Source organism: Protomyctophum parallelum (assembly GCF_964188405.1).
Source record: "Protomyctophum parallelum genome assembly, chromosome: 6".
NCBI classification, from domain to species: domain Eukaryota; kingdom Metazoa; phylum Chordata; class Actinopteri; order Myctophiformes; family Myctophidae; genus Protomyctophum; species Protomyctophum parallelum.
Genome location: NC_139701.1, coordinates 32,303,199 through 32,324,878, shown reverse-complemented (window position 1 = coordinate 32,324,878; position 21,680 = coordinate 32,303,199). Strand labels below are relative to the sequence as shown.

Genomic DNA, 21,680 nt, shown 5'->3' with positions numbered 1-21,680 from the left:
GTGTTCACTGTTCACTGCATACCTGCATTGAAGTTTAGAATAGAGGGAGGGGAGTGAACGTGGGTGTGTCCGTGTGTGCAGCGAGTTCTCTCTCGTTGAAGCAGCCTGCTCAGGGCTCACTTCACTGCTGCCTCCTCAAAGTCCACTATGGCTTGGTTGCAGAGTAAGTCCTGGAGGATTGTAGACTGGCTGTAATACTCTCCTGACCTGAAACCCATAGAACATCTCAATGGGATTTGAAGTTGAAGTATGGGTTGCAGAACGCAAACCAAATAATATGAGTGAACTGGAGGCCTACAGATGAGGAATGGACTAAATTGCCACAGAAATGCTGCCAGAAGCTTGTCCCTGGCTATGCATCACCTATCATAATTTTTTAGTATTTAAACTATTTATGTATTCAGCACAGTATAAAAACAATACAGTGAACATATAAATATAAGAAGGGTAAAGTGCTAGGCTGAGGCAAAAAGCCCAGTGGGCTTATACGAGGTATGTAAAACACAATGAAACATTGTACAAGAAATATAGTGTATCCAGAATACATGATTGATTGCAGTATATAAAACAAACAACAACAACATGATTAGAATACTTGGTTATCTACAGAACATGATTAGAGAAAAGAAGAGATGATACAAAGAAATATAATTAAGTGATCTGGTCAATTAAGTGGGTCCTCTACAAAGTATTAAAGACACTTGACATGAAGGGGTTGAATAATTCTGACACTGCCATAGTCATTTAAAAGTGTCTTTTGTGTTCAATTTGCAGAAAACCACTCATAATATTAGTTGTGTTGAACTATTTACATCTTGCATGATTTGTTTATTTCATGTAGTTTACAGTTTGTGTTCGCATGTAAACCTTTGAACTGTGCAAGTAAAGGTACAAAAATCAGTCAGAGGGTGTGTGTGTGTGTGTGTGTGTGTGTGTGTGTGTGTGTGTGTGCGTGTGCGTGTGCGTGTGCGTGTGCGTGTGCGCGTGTGGGTAAAATGATACAGTGACATGTGTTGGTGTTGGCAGAGGGTGATGAGCGATGAGTGATGCAACACTCACTGGTCCAGCAAGTTATAATCACTTTACCACACAGGGAGAAACCTCACGCACACTGTCACCATGCTGTCACTCAGTGCCCTCGCTCTGTGCAGAGTGGGATCGCTCTGTGCAGAGTGGGATCACTCTGTGCAGAGTGGGATCACTCTGTGCAGAGTGGGATCGCTCTGTGCAGAGTGGGATCGCTCTGTGCAGAGTGGGATCGCTCTGTGCAGTGTGGGATCGCTCTGTGCAGAGTGGGATCACTCTGTGCAGAGTGGGATCACTCTGTGCAGAGTGGGATCACTCTGTGCAGAGTGGGATCACTCTGTGCAGAGTGGGATCGCTCTGTGCAGAGTGGGATCACTCTGTGCAGAGTGGGATCACTCTGTGCAGAGTGGGATCACTCTGTGCAGAGTGGGATCGCTCTGTGCAGTGTGGGATCGCTCTGTGCAGTGTGGGATCGCTCTGTGCAGTGTGGGATCGCTCTGTGCAGTGTGGGATCACTCTGTGCAGTGTGGGATCACTCTGTGCAGTGTGGGATCGCTCTGTGCAGTGTGGGATCACTCTGTGCAGTGTTGGATCGCTCTGTGCAGTGTGGGATCACTCTGTGCAGTGTGGGATCACTCTGTGCAGTGTGGGATCACTCTGTGCAGTGTGGGATCGCTCTGTGCAGTGTGGGATCGCTCTGTGCAGTGTGGGATCGCTCTGTGCAGTGTTGGATCGCTCTGTGCAGTGTGGGATCGCTCTGTGCAGTGTGGGATCACTCTGTGCAGTGTGGGATCACTCTGTGCAGTGTGGGATCGCTCTGTGCAGTGTGGGATCACTCTGTGCAGTGTTGGATCGCTCTGTGCAGTGTGGGATCACTCTGTGCAGTGTGGGATCGCTCTGTGCAGTGTGGGATCACTCTGTGCAGTGTGGGATCACTCTGTGCAGTGTGGGATCGTTCTGTGCAGAGTGGGATCACTCTGTGCAGTGTGGGATCACTCTGTGCAGTGTGGGATCGCTCTGTGCAGTGTGGGATCACTCTGTGCAGTGTGGGATCGCTCTGTGCAGTGTGGGATCACTCTGTGCAGTGTGGGATCACTCTGTGCAGTGTGGGATCGCTCTGTGCAGTGTGGGATCACTCTGTGCAGTGTTGGATCGCTCTGTGCAGTGTGGGATCACTCTGTGCAGTGTGGGATCGCTCTGTGCAGTGTGGGATCACTCTGTGCAGTGTGGGATCGCTCTGTGCAGTGTTGGATCGCTCTGTGCAGTGTGGGATCGCTCTGTGCAGTGTTGGATCGCTCTGTGCAGTGTGGGATCGCTCTGTGCAGTGTTGGATCGCTCTGTGCAGTGTGGGATCGCTCTGTGCAGTGTTGGATCACTCTGTGCAGTGTGGGATCGCTCTGTGCAGTGTTGGATCGCTCTGTGCAGTGTGGGATCGCTCTGTGCAGTGTTGGATCACTCTGTGCAGTGTGGGATCGCTCTGTGCAGTGTTGGATCACTCTGTGCAGTGTGGGATCGCTCTGTGCAGTGTTGGATCACTCTGTGCAGTGTGGGATCGCTCTGTGCAGTGTTGGATCGCTCTGTGCAGTGTGGGATCGCTCTGTGCAGTGTGTGTGTGTGTGTGTGTGTGTGTACTCTGGCTGAGCAATGCTCATGAAATCTGAATGTAGGAAAGCTCCAGCCTCCAATGATTCCACTACTGTTACCTAAACTGTATCCAGATGTGCACATATACTTTCAAACATGTGGTCTCACACACATTTTGAGTGTGTGTGTGTGTGTGTGTGCGTGCTGTATAGTGTCTAGGTAGTGCGGGTCATGGGCAGGTTAGCTGTGCTTGGCACGAGGCAGTGCAGCAAACACAAGGGCTACTGTCTGTCAGCTATTTAGTGCTTCACCAGTTCTGCATTTATTTTTCACTTGTGAATCTATTATGACCTGATTTAAAAGTAAGAGCCAGTGACTTTAATTTAGTGTACAGTTTTGATGAATAACAACGCTCATATTTTCTGTGCCATAATTATATTTTTCACAGATATTAAAGTAACTGTGGGTAGAGTCTTTTAATTCCGTAGTGAATTTAACGCACAAAGCTAATCATTTTCTGACTGGTTAATATTAGTAAAGACATTGAAAGCCACTATATTCTTCTGATTCAATGTGCAATCCATTGGCTGAATAATATGACCTGCAATGCAAATATGTTTGCTTAATCATTAAAATTACATGATGTACAAGCTATTGTTCCACTGCTAATAAGAAGATAAGCTAGACACAGAGCATCAATTTACCAAACTGGCGAACAGATACTGTGGATTAGCGACAGAACGAGCATTGGGGAGCATACAGTAACACAGAAATGCATTAAAAACAGATGTGTTGGCAGTTATGGCACCAACACAGGATCCTAGCCCCACAAGCCTGGCAGACAGGAGCAGTAGCCAATGACTTAAGGGTGTGTGTGTGTGTGACTGTGTGTGACTGTGTGTGTGTGTGTGTGAGATAGATTTTTATTTGCACGCACAAGTAATTAATCCAGTGATGTATGGTGTGTGTTTGCTATGCCTCTGCTTCCATGTGTGATTAATGGCAACATCCCCAACTGCATTATCGTTACGTAGTGGCTTTGTTGAGCCAAGAATACAGTTCATACAGTAAGTTCTGCTGTGCTGTGCTGTGCTGTGCTGTGTTGTGTGTGTGTGTGTGTGTGTGTGTGTGTGTGTGTGTGTGTGTGTGTGTGTGTGTGTGTGTGTGTGTGTGTGTGTGTGTGTGTGTGTGTGTGTGTGTGTGTGTGTGTGTGTGTGTGTGTGTGTGTGTGTGTGTCAGGGGCATGACATTTAGGCTTCCCTTTCCGCAAGCTAAAGATGTTGTCAGGATGGATGGATGGATATTAAGAGCATCTGCTAAATGCCTAAATTGTATGTATGCTTTGTTGCTCCATCGTATCAACTACTAACGTACCGATCTCTCTCTCTCTCTCTCTCTCTCTCTCTCTCTCTCTCTCTCTCTCTCTCTCTCTCTCCCTACTTTCTGACTCCAGCTCTTCCTCCTAAGCCAGCCAAGCCCCAGCAGTCCTCTTCGGTTGTGATGGTAGGGGGCAACACCAACGGTACCAAGGAAGGAGGGGCTGGTGGCTCTCTGCAAGAGGCAGAGTGGTACTGGGGCGACATATCCAGGTAACTACACACACACACACACACACACACACACACACACACACACACAGCTTTATTGGAGTCCCTCTTAGCGTGTCATTATCATAATAGGCTGACATTCTGTGAAAATATGTCAACATTTGCTGTGGCATTTCTACGAGCTCACAATGCCGGTGACTAAGCTATGTCTCTTCCTCTCTTTTTCCCCACCTCTGTCTCACTCTTTCTCTCCCTCTGTCCATGCATCCATCTTTCTCTCCTTTAGGGAAGAGGTTAATGATAAACTCAGAGACATGCCTGATGGAACCTTCCTGGTTCGCGACGCCTCCACCAAGATGCAGGGCGACTACACACTCACACTGAGGTATAACACACTGACCACAGCACCATGTTTTATTTATTTTAATTATCTTTCTTTTTATCACAACCTATTTAAGTGTTATGAGTTGAGTTGTAAATCTAGCGTTGTAAAACCAGCTGGCCCTCCCTGTTAAATATAGGTGTTGGGAAACAATGTGTAGAAGGAAAACAAAGACACAATTTGCCAGCTGCTTTGTATTAAAAACCGCTTTTGGGAAACACCATACTGGATTCCATTCAGTTGTGATGTTTATCATTAGCACACACAATAAAATCCTTAGTTGTAATTTAGCCATTTGAACTGTAAATGGAATGACAGCGACTTTTAAGGGTCCATTTGTACAGTCTAGGTTAAATGATCACTGAGGATTTTACTCTCCTACTGCCTAGTTCATAATGACGCAATAAGAGAGTTTTGCTATATTTTCATATTTTCCTTGTTTCTCCAGGAAAGGGGGGAACAACAAGTTGATAAAGATCTACCACCGGGACGGGAAGTACGGCTTCTCGGAACCCCTGACGTTTAGCTCCGTGGTGGACCTCATCAGCCATTACAGGCACGAGTCCCTGGCACAGTACAACACCAAGCTGGATGTAAAGCTCATGTACCCAATCTCCCGCTACCAGCAGGTAGAATAAATACACACGCACATACACATATATTACAGTATATCCATACACTCTGCTCTTCCCCATCATATTCCTACATGTTTGCTTTCTTGTCTCAGGAGGTACTTTTTTTTGTTCAAAGAAAGTTTAGGTTTTAAATTTGTTTACGTACATTATTCAGTTGTTTTCTGCCCACCTTTCCTCCTGTTTTCATTGACCTGTCCCCCAACCCCTTCCGTTCCCCACCCCTGTACCTGCTGCTTCGCGCTGGGTGTTTTCCGCCCCCAAAGTGCAGAGGCAGCAGGATCGGCGCTTGCTGAAATATTGCCTCGCTCGCCGCCCTGCCTAAATTATTGCATGCGTCCCAGCGTGTCAAAAGGCCATCCCTGCATTTATTCCTTCTTTTCCCCACCTATCACGCGTTCCTTTTCCAGGCGAGTCATTACTCACGAGTGTTACTCCCTATCTCTCGCACCTCGTCGTTCACCCGGAGCATTGTGGGTGGTTTATTAACGAGCCTGTTAAGCAATCGCCCTCAGTAAGCAGAATCGGGGGTAGAGAGGGCAAGCAGGCACATGCATGATGGTCCATACACTCAAACTCTCGCCCACATGGACTCACACACACTTTTGTTATTGCTTAATTGCAATTAGTTCCTTATCCCCCTCACGTCTGTTTCCTGTCTTTAGTTGACCCCATTGCATGAAACACAAGCCTGTATGCTCTCTCTCTCTCTCTCTCTCTCTCTCTCTGCACAGCCATCTAATGTCTACTCCCATCTCTTTCTCTCTCCTTCAGGACCAGTTGGTAAAAGAAGATAATATTGATGCTGTGGGGAAGAAGCTCCAAGAATACCACAGTCAGTATCAGGAGAAGAGCAAAGAGTATGACAGACTGTACGAAGAATACACCAAGACCTCACAGGTATACATAAACACATGTACAATTTATACTGTAGATGTAAGACCTGTGCTTCTTCTGCCAGGCACTGCTTTGGGATCCTGTGAGACTTTCAGCAGGAAAAGAAAAGGGCAACTGCCAACCTTCACTAAAACCTGTTGCCTCACTTTCTCACCCGGTCCTCTCCTCACTGTCCCCCTCCCGCCCCTTCAATCTCAGGAGATCCAGATGAAGCGGACGGCCATCGAGGCCTTCAACGAGACCATCAAGATCTTTGAGGAGCAGTGCCACACGCAGGAGCGCTACAGCAAAGAGTACATTGAGCGCTTCCGCCGTGAGGGCAACGACAAGGAGATCGAACGGATCATGATGAACTACGAGAAACTCAAGTCTCGGCTGGGGGAGATCCACGACAGCAAGGTGCGCCTGGAGCAAGACCTGAAGACGCAGGCCATGGACAACCGCGAGACGGACAAGAAGATGAACAGCTTGAAGCCTGACCTCATTCAGCTCCGCAAGATCAGGGACCAGTATCTAGTGTGAGTATTCAGGGACTGGTATTTACTCTCAGTAAAGTCGAAAACTGGTATCTACAGTAGTGTGCGTCTAGCAGATCAGGGAGGGAGCGTTATCTCTGCCTGTTGAATTGACATCGTTGAGAACTCCTGGCCTTACATACAAGAACGTAACATATGATATTACTTGAAAAGGCTTTAATACACATACCTGGTTTCTCTCCTGTTGATACCAAAAAACTAGATATGTTCTGAAATGCTGTCTGACCCAACTTCCATGTAGCTGACAGTTTAGCTCAGATGGACATAAACGGCTATTTGACGGGGATACATTCAGTGGAACTGGAGCCCCAAGCTGTGAAGTTAGGAGGAGGGGGAATCTGGTGCTTTGCCATATTGGAAACTTGTGTTTCCTCTTAGCCAGGCCCTCCCTTGGGGGAATCTCCTGAGTTAGAGGCCCTGGCTTCTAGGAATGTGTCTAATAGCATTAGCAGAGTTGGCACTGTCCCAACATTAACTCTACAAAAAATCAAATTAGCATGACCTCACGTAACAGTTTACATAGAGTCGTAAGCTTATTCAGAGTGCCATTCAGAATGATGTTTTAAATGAAAAGAGACCTTTAAATTGATTCCTAGTTGTACTAATTCCCCGAACAACTCTCCCATGCACCCCCCCCCCCCCTCTCTTTCACTGTTTCTTTCTCTACCCTCTACTTTTCCTTTCTTGTCGTCTGCAGCTGGCTCAATCACAAAGGAGTACGTCAGAAACGAATTAACGACTGGCTGGGTATCAAGAATGAAAACACTGATGAGTAAGTCTGAACTTCATTGGGTCCTTGAGTCTTCCTGTACTGTCATCAGTCCAAACTTAAGATCTTCAGGTCCGTGCCACCGCTAGGCATACACACGTTATGTGTTATCTCAGTGGCTCTACTGCTTAACACAGCGGTTCCCAAACCTTTTTGGCCATGCACCCCCTGTTACCTTCTGACCTAGCTGACGCACCCTCCCACATGGAAATAAAAATTGCATAAGCTATATATTTCCTATATATGAACCTGAATATGGCATATATATGCAGCATAGGCTATATTCTGCATATACTTGCAATATATTGGCAGTATGTTTATAATATGTATATAATACAGTATGTTAATATATTTACTGTATAATACATCCATAGCACCACCATTAGCCTTTTCATGTCGCTCACCCCCTAGAAGGCGCTCAGGCACCACATGGGGTGCACGCACCACAGTTTGGGAACCACTGGGCCTTAATAATGAACGCCCGTGCATATGTACTTACTCGAGTTGCATGCGTGCCCATGTGGATCTGCTCAGATCTTCCTCCTCCCTGCCTGGACTGGCAGTGAGTTTAAATGTTATTTAGCACCAACATTAGGACAAATCAAACGGCGAAAGTAGCCGATCTGCATGCGGAAACGTGGCACTCTTGTCGGACAAACATATCATGCAACCAAATGGTCAGCATTGGTCCTGCTTCGGGTTACCCCACAGTGTGGATGCCATTACATATCTTGTCTCTTGTGTGTTCAGAGGGTACTTTGTGACAGAGGAGGATGAGAACCTGCCCCACTATGATGAGAAGAGTTGGTTCGTCGGGGACCTAAACAGGACGCAGTCCGAGGATCTGCTCATTGGGAAGCCGGACGGCGCTTTCCTCATTCGAGAGAGCAGCAAAAAAGGCTGCTATGCCTGCTCTGTTGTGTAAGTACTGTACACTGGGAAATTCTTTCCTTGGCAACTAATTAATATCAAACTACCTAGTCAAACATAACCTAACATTGAGGACTCTCTCTCTCTCTCTTGTTCATTGTTCATCTCCAGCGTGGAAAGTGAGGTGAAGCACTGCGTCATCTACAGCACGCCACGAGGCTACGGCTTCGCAGAGCCCTACAATCTGTACAGCAGTCTGAAGGACCTGGTGCTCCACTACCACCAGACCTCCTTGGTGCAGCACAATGACTCGCTCAACGTGCGCCTGGCCTACCCCGTATACGCACAGATGCCCTCCGGACGCAGATGAGCCCTGCCAACACCCTGCCTGGACGCAGACAGACAGACCGCAGATGAGCCCTGCCAACATCCTGCCTGGATGCAGACAGACAGAACGCAGATGAGCCCTGCCAACACCCTGCCTGGACGCAGACAGACAGAGAAAAAAGACTTGGACAAATTAAACAAACCCCTCAAACCCCCTTTAGTGGTGAGAAAGGGAGACAGGGCGGGGAGGGGAGGGGGAAGGCGAGGAAGGCACTCAAAACCTACAAACCCCAACACCAGACAAAAGGTTAAAAACAAAAAGAGATACAAAATAAATGACTTAAAACACTTGCTGCAACACACACGTCAGCCACCTTGGAGTTATACATATATATTTTTACTAGAACATTTTTCGGAGGGCATTCTTTCTAAGACTGCTTGATTTGCACAAGGAAGTTTTAAATGTTTGTGAATGTGAAAAAAAGCAACGGAAGGAAGGAAAGAAAATGGAGTAGGAGTGCTTCAGAGTTTCAGGTTGACCCCGCTGCTACCTAAACTCCGGCTTAACAGAAACTAAAAAAAGACAAAATCAAACGATGACAAAACGACGACAAACACAGTTCATTGCCAGTCTTGCTTTATTCTTTATTTTCTTTATCATCATCACGCTTTTGTTATCACAATCCTTTAGTTCGTTTGGAGTAGTTTTTCTTTCTTTCTTTCTTTCTTTCTTTCTTTCTTTCTTTCTTTCTTTCTTTCTTTCTTTCTTTCTTTCTTTCTTTCTTTCTTTCTTTCTTTCTTTCTTTCTTTCTTTCTTTCCTTCCTTCCTTCCTTCCTTCCTTCCTTCCTTCTTTCTTTCTACCTATGAAACGTTTCCTTTTGTTTACTCCTAGCTTGTTTGCTAAACGCAAGAGGATATAATATTGATGATGATGATGATGTCAAGTGTCTGTTCCCTGTCCCTCTACGAAAAAAAGCAAAATAATGTAGCATAACGAGACGCTCCTCCCTCTAGATTGCTGCTGAGGGGTTTTTGGGTGGGGTGGGGGGGATCAGTCAAGTGCACGAACGATACAGAAAAGGTTTTGTAGTCTTAAAAGAAGGCTTGCTTTTTATACTAATTGTAGAGTTGTTTCGTCCTTGCTTTGCTGGAACATAGTTTTTCCTTTGCCATATGTTAAATGGTAATGTTACAGATCCAGAAGAACCATAGACCAAAGTTGGTGTTGAGTGGAGGGGACGTGTAGAAGTGCACCGCTGTGTGTTTACTAGTGTTTTTGAATGGCGATGAGGAGAGGAAAAAGCAACCGAGTGCTTCATTTGATACCACACATGAAAGCATTTGTGAATTGGACCACCAACTGGTACACGCAGAGACTCTCACCACCATGGCCGACTTTCCAGGCGGTCGAAATAAGAAGCACTTATGCCAGAGCAAACTGCGTTCAAGGTTGTGAGTTGTGAGTGGTCCCCTTTGCCGAAATCATCCTTCTCTGAGCAAAGAGTGTGAAAGGAAAAAAATCCAGACCATAGAGCCTTTTATGTGTGGTTTCAAAGAAAGAGAGATAGAGAAATATTTGTATGCTAATGTCTGTGGTTGATAAACTGGGACTGTTTGTGTATCTGTTACAAAAACCTTCAGAGATAAGCTTTGACTAAAAAACAAATGTTTATGTGTAACACAGAAGAGCAGGTAGAGAGAGGCGATGTGCTGACCAGAAGACACACATGCTTTAGAGATGATGAAAAAACGAAAAAAAAAAAAAAAAAAACTTGAACGTGCAATCCAGCGTTTTATGATTATGTAGGCTAGCAGTCAAGCAGCGAGAGAGCAAGAGATGCACTAAGGTTCCCCGCTGGGGTTCAGAGAGATAATCACAGTGCACAGTGAAGCTTTTGAAGTGAGATTCTTTTTTTTTTTTTTTACCTTTTTTTCTTATTTTTACCTTTTTTTTGTCTGTTTTCTTATTTTATTTTTTATGACTCAAAAACTTCTCATCTGGTGCTTGACTTTATAACCAGTGAAAACATTTCATGTCAAAGAAAAGAACAAGTCTATCTAACATCATCGCACAATAAAAAATGTTTTCAAAAACTGAAGAAAAACCACAACCAAGTTTCTCTTTCTCATTCTCTCTTTCCTGGAAATGAGAATTCTCTATTCTGATTGGCTGTTGTCATCACGCCTGCACTGAGACATTGGCTGTAATTGGGCAGTTGCTAGGGGAGATGTGTGTGAGACAATGGGGTCAGTGTTGTTTCCCAGACGTCTGTCCCCTCCCTGTCCGTCTCTGCTAATCTAGAGCCCTATTTTAAGGCCTCAATGACAAGGGGAGGTTAGCAGAGCTCAATGGGGCTGATTTAGTGACCCTGGCTGGTGGCAAACAAAGACAGCTGCTTAGCCACACTCGGGCCCACTCCATCCCCTTCTCCAAATCCACACAGCACGTGTGGTTTGGCTCTGTTTGGACATACAGCTCCAGTACCAGTCAAATGAATTGTCACAATAGTAGATCTGTAGACATCGGCTGACATGCCCGCCACATGTTGGACATGAGCCTGTAGTGATCTTCAGAGCAGGAGAGGCCGGCTGGTTACAAAGTCAGACAAGCACCGTCTGTCGTCCACAGTGTCTTTCATAGTTGTGGTGAGGCAGTGTGGGGGTTCTGTTGGCCACACACACACGCACGCACACAGTCACACACACACACATGCACACACAAACACTAGTATGGCTGTAGGATAGTGTCTTGGATTGGATTTGTAAGAAGGAAAACGGGCCGTTGATTTGGGATATGGTGCAGTGGAGTCTTTGTGAGCGAATGATACAACCTTGGTTGTAGCCCACCGCGTGTATCAACACCTGTGCCATTGTGCCCACGCCCACACCTGACTGCCACACCTTTATGTATTGGCCATCCTCCCCCGTCTCATGCCCTCGGTGTAGTTCATTCAAATCAGAGGATTTGTTTAGATTTTGGGGGTTGGAAAAACAAAAAACCTTTGATAGAGCCCTTGTGGTGGAATATTGGGGATGCGGGAGGAGAAAACTTGGCTATATATGGGGCTTAAATCTGCTTAATTTGCGCTTGTTCTGTCCCTGTATTCCTTGTTTAGCAAGCAGCAAGAGGAAAAACAGAGTGGACAATATCAATACGACTGGTCAGTTGGAGGTTAACCCATAGTCTAATGTCTCAGACTTTGACTACTGACTGGTCTCCACTTCTTATTTCTTCCTAGATATATTTTTTAGGCAGTCTTGTAACGGTGCAAGGGACAAGAGGGCGGGTTTGTTGATATAATATTGAATGTACAGTAAGACCAGTTTGGGCCCAAAGTGCTTTTAGCACCGCAGTCACGAGGGTTCATCGACATTTCATAGAAATAAGTTGGATCTTAAACTCTATACGGTGCTTTTGGGAAAGAAAAACAAAACCATCTCCTTTTGGTAAAGACCCTAAGGTTCGAACAAGGCTTTTGGACCACAGACAACGTTTTTCATACCACACAATGAAGCCAGCGATTTAGAAAAATCAGGGTTTTTTCTGCATCCATATGTTACAGCCACACCATTCACTCAGACTCTCAGACGATTAAGCTACACACCCTCACGTCTTTTGACATTTTAGCACGGGTGTCCTCGCATTGAGAGATTTGTCTCACATGACTCTCTGTAGATCTTAGAGACCCCGGTCACTAAATGAATCTAGTCTTTCCTCCCCCTCCATTACCACCGTTTGAAGGTTGTAATTATTTTGTTTTGTTTTGTTAAAAAGGGGTACTCATGGTCCCTAACTCTATTACTTGAACTATTGCATTGCTCACTGTTGAATGTCTTTATATGAAAATATACATTTATTGAAAGAAAAAAAAAGAAAAAACAAACAAAGATATCCCTTTTGTTTTATGCTGAGCGGGCCGGAGGTTTGACTTTTAAAGTTTTATGACAGATGTACAGTATTGGTTACAGATATAGACATTATGTGGAGGGAAGGAAGGAGGCGCTTTATGAAACTTTCTCAGAGATACGCTCAAATCTTTCACTTCACAGGGCTTGTCTGAAATTGCACACATTATCATCTACAAAAGATTTATGTTAAATACTTATTTTGTGTGAATGTCTGCGTTTGTAGCCTATGTATGCATTCTTGGTCACATACATTTACATTGAGAAAAAGTATCTATCATTATGTGAAGCTAAAACAAAACACAATTGTAAGGGTTGTTTTGAGTAATTACCGTTCTTTGACTGTTTTCTTTCCTCAATACGTCCCTGACCCCCACCATTTAGACCAAAGATTTCAGTTAACTTCTTTATATCCTTCTGTTGTTGTTCATTCAAAAGGGATGTCTCAATGTCACATTGTATGACAATAATGTCTCCATTGCCTTGATATCACCAGAACTCAAGCTAATTTAATACCATGGTCTTGTTGTTTGGACGAGTGCTAGCTAGCTAGGATTCTTAACCATGTATTGTCCTATTTTATACACGGTCGTACAATGGTGTCTGCAAAATCTAGCTGATCTACGAGCTCACAAGCTGAGCTTATAGATCTATTTAATTTTTCACCTATAACGACTTGCCCAATATAGGGACCCCAGGTTAAAAGTGGTTAAGGATCATCATAATAGTGGATTCATGAATTAGTGTTTAACAAAATGCAAACAGGTACTTCAATGGTCAGAAGGATGTGAAAGTCCTAGTTTGATGATGTCCCTGTCACAGGCTTTTTAAAATGCTATAACGGCATCGTAAGAGTTCTGTCCTTTTCTGTTCACGAAATATAGATAGTTCACTAGGCAGAGGTACATTTTTATAGATCCGTGCAGTTCTGAAATTGTAGGTCATTGTGTGCCATTGGTGTGATCCATGTCATGGCTTTTAAAAATGTCTTTATTTACCAAAAAGTCCAAAAGTAATATTATAATTTTTTATTCCACTCATTTGCATATTTTGACCACAGGTAGTTCAGTTTGCTATTCTCTCTATCTTAGTATTTCTGTGCTGGAAGAAAGCATGCGCCACCAGTATCCTGCAGAAACCTTCTGCGAAACATGTTCTTTTCAGGCAAATTTTCTTAATTACATGTCATAATGATTGTCGTACAGTGTCACAGTATAAAGACGAGAATAAAGATGCACCAGTTGATTCAAGGTTTCCGCCAGACACAAGCAATTTATCGTGTCTCACCTCAGAACACAATGCAATATTCCCTTTTCCGTCTGTCATCACAAGGTTTCACTGTCAAACTGACGGAGTGTTTTCCTTCTGGTGTGATCCTCAGAATGTGATTTTAACCACTGAAACCCTCTATTCTTAGTAAAAAGGTCAAGAGTTTCAACTTTCAACTGTACTTGGACTGTTTTTTTCCCCAGCAAATCTCGTTGGCAAAATTTCCGAACTACAAGCTTGTAGATATGCTATTTTCGGGCTAATGTTCCGCCCGGATCACAATGCTGGGGGTTTAAGTGGTTAAAAGGGGGATATGCACATGGTTGTACAGTTCTAAGGACACCCACAAGGGAAGAGCAGTTGAAAAGGTTGAGGGGGACATACCAAAAGAATACATTCTTTATCTAGTTTAGTGTTTATTGACTGTTTGAGTTTTCCCTTTTGGAAAACGTCAGCTCTAACAATAACTCCAGGAACAGGCTGAGGTTTACCCTCACAGGTAAATATACAAGAATCACCTCCACAACTCAAATGGTGCAGGCCTAGTAACAAAATGGTACAATATTGCACTTTTTTTTTCAGAGTGTCTTTTATTCTCACTACATCCCAGGACTGTTAAAATAGCAACTGTCTGTTGTTCTTTTAATACTACTACTACTACTACTACTACTACTTCTTGCCCTCAAGCAGTCCTGCAAAGTTTTATTTGCAGCCAGGTTTGAATATGTTTGTGATTCTCACCAAGGAGTCTTGTGTGTTCTTACCACTGCTTAACTGATCACAGTACCCAGCACAGCTTCAAGGAGTACAGCTTCTTATATATATATTTAAAATAACTTTTAAAAAAGTACTAAAAAAAAGAGTTTAAAAAAAAGTGTATAACACCCCCCCTCCTCGCCCTTTTACCTTTTGACATACGTACAGTTCCAGCATGCATCTTTGGTACTCTTGACTGTTGTTTTTTGTGTATAAAAGAAAAATGCTTACAAAAAAAGTTTTGGAAAAAGAAATGAAAGAAAGAAAAAAAAACTGTTATTTGTCTGTTTATGATGTATTCAGATCTGAATTTATTATAGCAAACTTAACGTCACTGCTTACAGCTGAACCAAGTTCCAGTCCTTTGTTGTGTCAGTTGTATGATTGCTATAAGAATGTAATGCTGAGAAGGAGGACCATGACGAACAATGTAATGACGAGTGCATATTTGTCCGCTTCCATTATCGCATTGAACAAGATATAGTCTTGATTTTTATTGATTACAGACTTACGTTCTGTAACAAATATCCAAAATGTCAAGACAAAGTTAAAAGCAATAAGACGATGGTTCGTTTGAAATCAGATACCACTACGGATGAAAAGACTAGTACAGTTTACTGTATGCTTCTGAACCGTTGCTGTAGAATTGCTTGGTACTAACCACTTAAACCCTATATAATTCATTGACCGGGGTCCCCCAGGGGTCTACCCATGGCCCCCTAATCTTTTCCCTATACACTATATCTCTTTGCCAAAAATAACAGATCTACAAGCTCACAACGTGTCATGTTGCAATGTGTTGTGAGCTTGTAGATCTACTATTTATCTATAATGACATGCCCTTAATAGGGACACTAGTGTTCATGTGGTTAATAGTGATGATAAAGATACAGCTGTCTATCTTTGATCCTCTTTCTCAGTATTACCCTCTGCCATGTTGCTACTGGCTTCTCTACTGTAGGTATTCTCTTCATTGTTTATCATTTGGCCCATCACACTTTATTTTATTGTATCTGTTGCAATAGTTTGTTGGTTGTAGATTATCCATTTGTTTATGAGCTGAACTCATGTACGTTTATCAATGAAACTCTGCCATATTCAGTTCTCTTGCAGAATAAAGAGAAATATTTTGTTCAAGTACAAACAGCTAGTTTTTGTGTGTTTTTATGTTGGGGCGGGTCAGCTTGATGATGAACCATGAAACTTATTCCACAATCATATACAAGTTATATATTAGCCAAGTACATGTCACCTCTGTGCAGTGTCTGTTTTATTTAGAAATAGAGTCCAGCATCCTATGATAGCAGTTCCTATGATAACAAATTAAGTGATGCTAGCTAAGGGAAAGTTATGAATATGTTAATAATTTGTTTGGACAGAGTGGAACACGGTATCAGTGCAGCAGCAGTGCCTGTACAGAGAGGAAATGTCTGGGTGGCTGGTAGGATATTCACCAATGTAGGGAAGTTGTATTTATACAACATAGTTTCGGGAAAAGAGACCTCCTTCCGCTTGACCTTAACCACTCCTCCCTCATTATCAACAACTCCTCCCTCCTCATCAACTCACCTGCCTTTCATTATCACCCAGCCAATCCCTGGTGCAATCACCACAGCATAAATACACCTGCATCTCTCAACCAAGTTGTTTGTTCTGCTCCACGACAGACCAAACGTGGGTTGTGAGTACTGCACTTGTAGATCGGCTATTTTCACTATTCTTCAAAATCGCCATCCTCCTCCACCCCAAATTCCTCCTTCCGCCTCGATTCTCTAGGAATCCAGGGGGGGCAGTGACGGAGCAGAGACGACGAACCGCTCATTCCGAGTATAGAGCAAAGATATCCTACACATTATGCATAGCACATTTTTTAAATATTAAAATCCAGATGCTAGACATGAATATGACATGACGTACTTAAAGTGAAATTAGGTTTGTGTGACATTTAAACGGTATGGTGGCTGTCCAATGTGTCAGCTTTTGCATTCTAGAAAGACGTCTATCAAGTTCCGAGGCTGAAACACATTAAATTAGACTGCAGCTCCAGTTGCCATGGAATTATGTTTCTAATATATTGGCCACTTGTGAGACGTGTGCATGGGGCTGGAACAAAAAGATTACAAATTAATTACTAGTTAGCATTTACACACTCCAGAAACTCAGATTGTATGACCATGGTTTCAACTTTCATAGCTGAATCAGACATTTTGAGCATCAAAGTGTTTTATATAATGCATCTAGTCAACTGACATATTTCAAATACATTTTTATATTTTGTAATTTGTATTTGGCTAAATGTAATTTAGGTTTACACCCAACAACGACCTGTTGAGATACAGTTGATCCCATATATCAACATGCCTTTCTCTTAAACTGAAACAGGAATGAACTGAACCTATGAAGCTGAATTAATTTGTCAGTTTACAAAAGCCTGTGGTGTGTGCGTGCGTGTGTGTGTTTGTGTGCGTTCTGCGTGCAGCACAGAGTGATCCTGTAGTAGACCTATAAATAATATCTAACTGCATCAGAGATTAATCCATGCTCTCACTCCAATTGTAAGGCATTGAAAGAACTGGCCTCTCCCAACATCCTCTTCTAAAAAGACTATTTCAACCTGAGTGAAGTAATATTATTATTCAGCTATGTATAAATTCTCATTCCGTTTCTTTGAAAATGGAGGCCGCAGGTGCAAAACACACAAACCTTGAAATATCTCAACAGAATTATCCACAGCAGCACACTCTCAAACACTTCCATTTAATGTGCTCTCTGCTTCTTCTCCTTCACTTTGAATTACAAATTCCATTAAATTAATTTAACATTTTTGCTCCACTTCCCTTTTTTTCGGGGGTGTTAATTAAAAGCAGGGAGCGAGATGCAGAGTGGATGAGTAATTAGATCTCGGTGAGACATTAAACGGCCTGCCATGGATGGCCACAGTTAACTCTTGCTTTATGTTCACACTGACATCATGCCACCCACATGACACATGCCAGGCAAACTGCAGCAAGCACAGGCACTCATATGACATGCACCCGCTATTTACTTAATTAAAAGTATCAATACTGCAATATAGAAATACTCTGTTACAAGTACAAATCCGGAATTCAAAAATGACTTGAGTAAAAGCCCGGGTTCAAACTGGCAACCTTGCCGTTACCATCCAGCCACTCTACCCCTGAGCCACCACCGCCCCATTCACCATGCGCCACAATGCTTTGTGAGATTGTAGATCTGCTATTTTCAAATATAGCTGAAATACATATATGGCTGTTTTATTGTTTTGTAATGATAATCCAAATCTACAAAGTAACTATAAGTTATCAAATAAACGTAGAGGAGTAAAAGTGCAATATGTTGATCTGAGATATATAGACGTAAAAGTAAAGTACAAATACGTAAAAAGGAAATGTACTTGTAGTACTGCAGTACTTGTAGTACTGTAGTTACCACCACTGAGAGCATGCAAGTAGCACAGACATGCCTGTTCCCATGTGACACCGCATGTAGAAGTAGATGAGCGTGATGATATGAAACAACACAGTATACACTTGCTCACTTACAATAGGATTGAGACAATTCAACGTACTTACATGGACATGGACATAAAAACAATTATTTAATGTCTGTCCATGACCACTTATGTCTTCCCACTTCTTTATATGAGAAATATAGGCACACACACACACACACACACACACACACACACACACACACACACACACACACACACACACACACACACACACACACACACACACACACACACACACACACACACACACACACACACACACACACACACACACACACACACACACACACACACACACACACACACACACACACACACACACACACACACACAGTCTCTCCACTCAGCGGGTGGTGAAGTCCATAGGGAAGCTTGGCTCCACCCCAGAGACCATGTGATTGACAGGGCAGATAAATGGAGCATGGCTGAGGTTGTCGTGTGCTCATGGATGGCCGGGGATCATATTAAACTGGACTAATTGGGGAATTTGGGGGACATCAAAGCCAGGACAGAAAATGAGGCACAGCAGCGTCCTGTTACTATACTGTACAAGTTCAAACAAAAAAATAAAGGGGCCAATCCCACCCCAGTCATGTGACATATACTTTCCACACTGACATCAAGTAGCACAGATGTGTTAGAACATTGGCCACATGATCGGGAGATGGTGAGTTCAAGCCCCACTAAAGTCTTTACTTTCAAGACCGATATACAGAAGAACAAAACAAACAAAAAAGCAATGTGAATTGTCTGGAACCAGTGGCTCAGTGTGTTAGAACGCTGCCACATGATTGGGAGATGGTGAGTTCAATCCCCACTCAAGTCTTTACTTTCAAGACCAATTTCAGGAGAATAAAACAAACAAAAAAGCAGTGTGAATTGTCTGGAACCTGTGGCTCAGTGTCTTAGAACACTGTCCACATGTTTGGGACATGGTGAGTTCAAACCACACTCAAGTCTTTACTTTCAAGACCAATTTTAGAAGAATAAAACAAACAAAAAAGCAGTGTGAATTGTCTGGAGCCAGTGGCTCAGTGTGTTAGAACGCTGCCACATGATCGGGAGATGGTGAGTTCAAACCACACTCAAGTCTTTTCTTTCAAGACCGATTTACAGAAGAACAAAACAATCAAAAAAGCAGTGTGAATTGTCTGGAACCAGTGGCTCAGTGTGTTAGAACACTGCCACATGATCGGGAGATGGTGGGTTCAAACCCCACTCAAGTTCAAACAAAAAAATAAAGCGACCAATCCCACCCCAGTCTTTACTGTGACACTTTGCATTCCACACTAACATCAAGTCGCACAGAAAAACTGTGTTGTAGTAACCAGCAATTAGCTCAGTGTGATGAGTGGCTGTGCTTGTGATCCACAGGTCCAGGGTTCTAATCCCACATTAGTCATGTGGCTCTGTGACACTTTGCTTTGCACACTACAAATCCCACATTAGTCATGTGGCTCTGTGACACTTTGCTTTGCACACTGACTTTCAGAAGGACAACTTTAAAGCAGCACAGAAATTCTTCATGATTGTGTGCCTCAGTGGCCCAACGGGTAAGTCAAATGTTATCCGTAGTATACCTAGTAGAAGTGTGCCGGTTCAAACCCGGTTCAAATCACAGACAGTGGATATTTTATATCCATACATCACCGACACTGTCCATATCCATATCCTAGTAGAAGTATGCCGGCCACATACTCCTAGTAGGATGCTGAGTAGGTAGGAGTGTGTGCAGTTAAGAGCCCTGGTGGATAAATCAGATAATATCCATAGAATACCTAGTAGAAGTCTGCCGATTCAAACCCAACATAGGTGGTGCTGGTTCAAATCACCATCACCTAGAGTAGCTATGACTGTGTGCCGTTAAGTGGCCCGGTGGATAAATCAGATAATATCCATAGAATACCTAGTAGGTGGAGAGTAGGTGATGGGGGAGAGTAGGCGAGGGGGCCCCAGGCAGGAGGAGAGTAGGCGAGGCGGCCCCAGGCAGAAGGAGAGTAGGTGAGGGGGGGTCAGGAAGGAGGAGAGTAGGTGGAGGTTAGAATTAAATATAATGCTTTCCTTAAAAACATGGGAAATATTTTTTATATACAAAATATAAATAATACTACTAGTACTAGTACTACTACTATTACTGCCTGACCCCCCCTCACCTACTCTCCTCCTGCCTGACCCCCCCTCACCTACTCTCCTCCTGCCTGACCCCCCCTCACCTACTCTCCTCCTGCCTGACCCCCCCTCGCCTACTCTCCCCCTGCCTGACCCCCCATCACCTACTCTCCTACTGCCTGACCCCCCCTCCTCACCTACTCTCCCCCTGCCTGACCCCCCCTCACCTACTCTCCCCCTGCCTGACCCCCCCCTCACCTACTCTCCTAGACTCCTACTGCCTGACCCCCCCCCCCCCCTCCTCACCTACTCTCCTCCTGCCTGACCCCCCCCTCGCCTACTCTCCCCCTGCCTGCACAAACTTTGGCATGCTACTAGTCCTACATACTTAAACCTAGCAACCCCATTCTAGCCTAGTTCATCTTACGGTGGACATGTTTGCCTGAAAAGGAATCTTTGAAAGGTGTCATAGTTTTAGAAATATAGTGCTTTCAAATTTGAGACATTTATAATGGGGCTCAATGGCAGATTTTGGCACGTCAAAAAAATCACTTTCACCATAGAAACTCCATTCACACTTTTTATTATTCAGCTTACTGTGGAGACACATGCTGGAACTTTTTACTTTGAAATGTTTTGTAGTTTCTGAGTTATTTAACTTAAACGCCCAATGCATTTTCTATGGATATAGCACAAACTTTGGCATGCTACTAGTCCTAGATACTTAAACCTACCAACCCCATGATGAAAAACGAGGATAAAAAAAAGAATTAAAAAGAAAATCAAAAATTAAAAAAACGATGGGCTATAACCCATGTTTTTTTTTTCTTCATTTTTTTCAAATCCTCAAAAATGATGAAAAACGGCGTGCTATAGTATGCCGTACGCGTATGGTATGGGCTGTAGCCCATAGTAAAAAATTATGAAAAACGAGGATAATTCTTTTTTTATTAAAAAAACGATGGGCTATAACCCATGTTATTTTTTTTCCATTTTTTTCAAATCCTCAAAAATGATGAAAAACGGCGTGCTCACGTTGTGAGCTAGTAGATCGGTTATTTTATACAAAATAATAAATAATCTAAATATTGCTTTGATGCTCATATTATCCTTAGGAAGTGTTAAGTTGTTTTTATTAGAATATGCATTCCATAGGGCTGGACCACACATGGACCTAGATTTTAGCAAATTTAGATTTTTTAAATAATGGGATGAATCTACAACAAGAGCCATTCTAGGGCTAAATCTAGAGTTGCAATACCCTCCATTGACTCCCCACTCATCCAATAAATATTGTTTTGCTATAAGTTATTCATCCCTCTTTTATCCATCCGGCGAGACGGGTCGCCGCATTTTAGGAGCACCAAGAAACTCCTCCAGGTGCTCCTCTGAGTACTAGACCAAAAAAGTTGTGTGCAGCCCTGGCTATAACCCATGTTTTGTTTTTTTTTCATTTTTTTCAAATCCTCAAAAATGATGAAAAACGGCATGCTACAGTATGCCGTACGATATGGGCTATTAGACGAGCGTCTAA

The 21,680-nt window shown here is 43.3% G+C and overlaps 1 protein-coding gene and 1 long non-coding RNA gene across 9 annotated transcripts in view; one reads left to right on the top strand and one right to left on the bottom strand.

Moving 5' to 3' along the window:
- pik3r3b (phosphoinositide-3-kinase, regulatory subunit 3b (gamma)) overlaps nt 1–8,631 on the top strand; it is a 242,143-nt gene extending 233,512 nt beyond the window's left edge. For all 7 annotated transcript variants that reach the window (XM_083767911.1, XM_083767908.1, XM_083767909.1 and 4 more), the window contains 8 exons: nt 4,064–4,199; nt 4,444–4,542; nt 4,988–5,168; nt 5,946–6,071; nt 6,267–6,586; nt 7,302–7,376; nt 8,124–8,294; nt 8,415–8,631. In XM_083767911.1, the coding sequence (XP_083624037.1) occupies nt 4,064–4,199; nt 4,444–4,542; nt 4,988–5,168; nt 5,946–6,071; nt 6,267–6,586; nt 7,302–7,376; nt 8,124–8,294; nt 8,415–8,613 (1,307 nt within the window). In that variant the 3' untranslated portion in view covers nt 8,614–8,631. The remainder of the gene's footprint in view (nt 1–4,063; nt 4,200–4,443; nt 4,543–4,987; nt 5,169–5,945; nt 6,072–6,266; nt 6,587–7,301; nt 7,377–8,123; nt 8,295–8,414) is intronic.
- LOC310860764 lies at nt 8,508–9,593 on the bottom strand. Of its 2 annotated transcripts, none has more exons than XR_014569427.1 (3): nt 9,433–9,593; nt 8,726–9,332; nt 8,508–8,631 (listed from the first exon to the last, which is right to left on the bottom strand). It is a non-coding gene; the product is annotated as an uncharacterized lncRNA (long non-coding RNA). The 2 variants fall into 2 exon arrangements; XR_014569428.1 differs by having other exon boundaries at nt 8,726–9,324.
- Nucleotides 9,594–21,680: the final 12,087 nt, after the last annotated feature.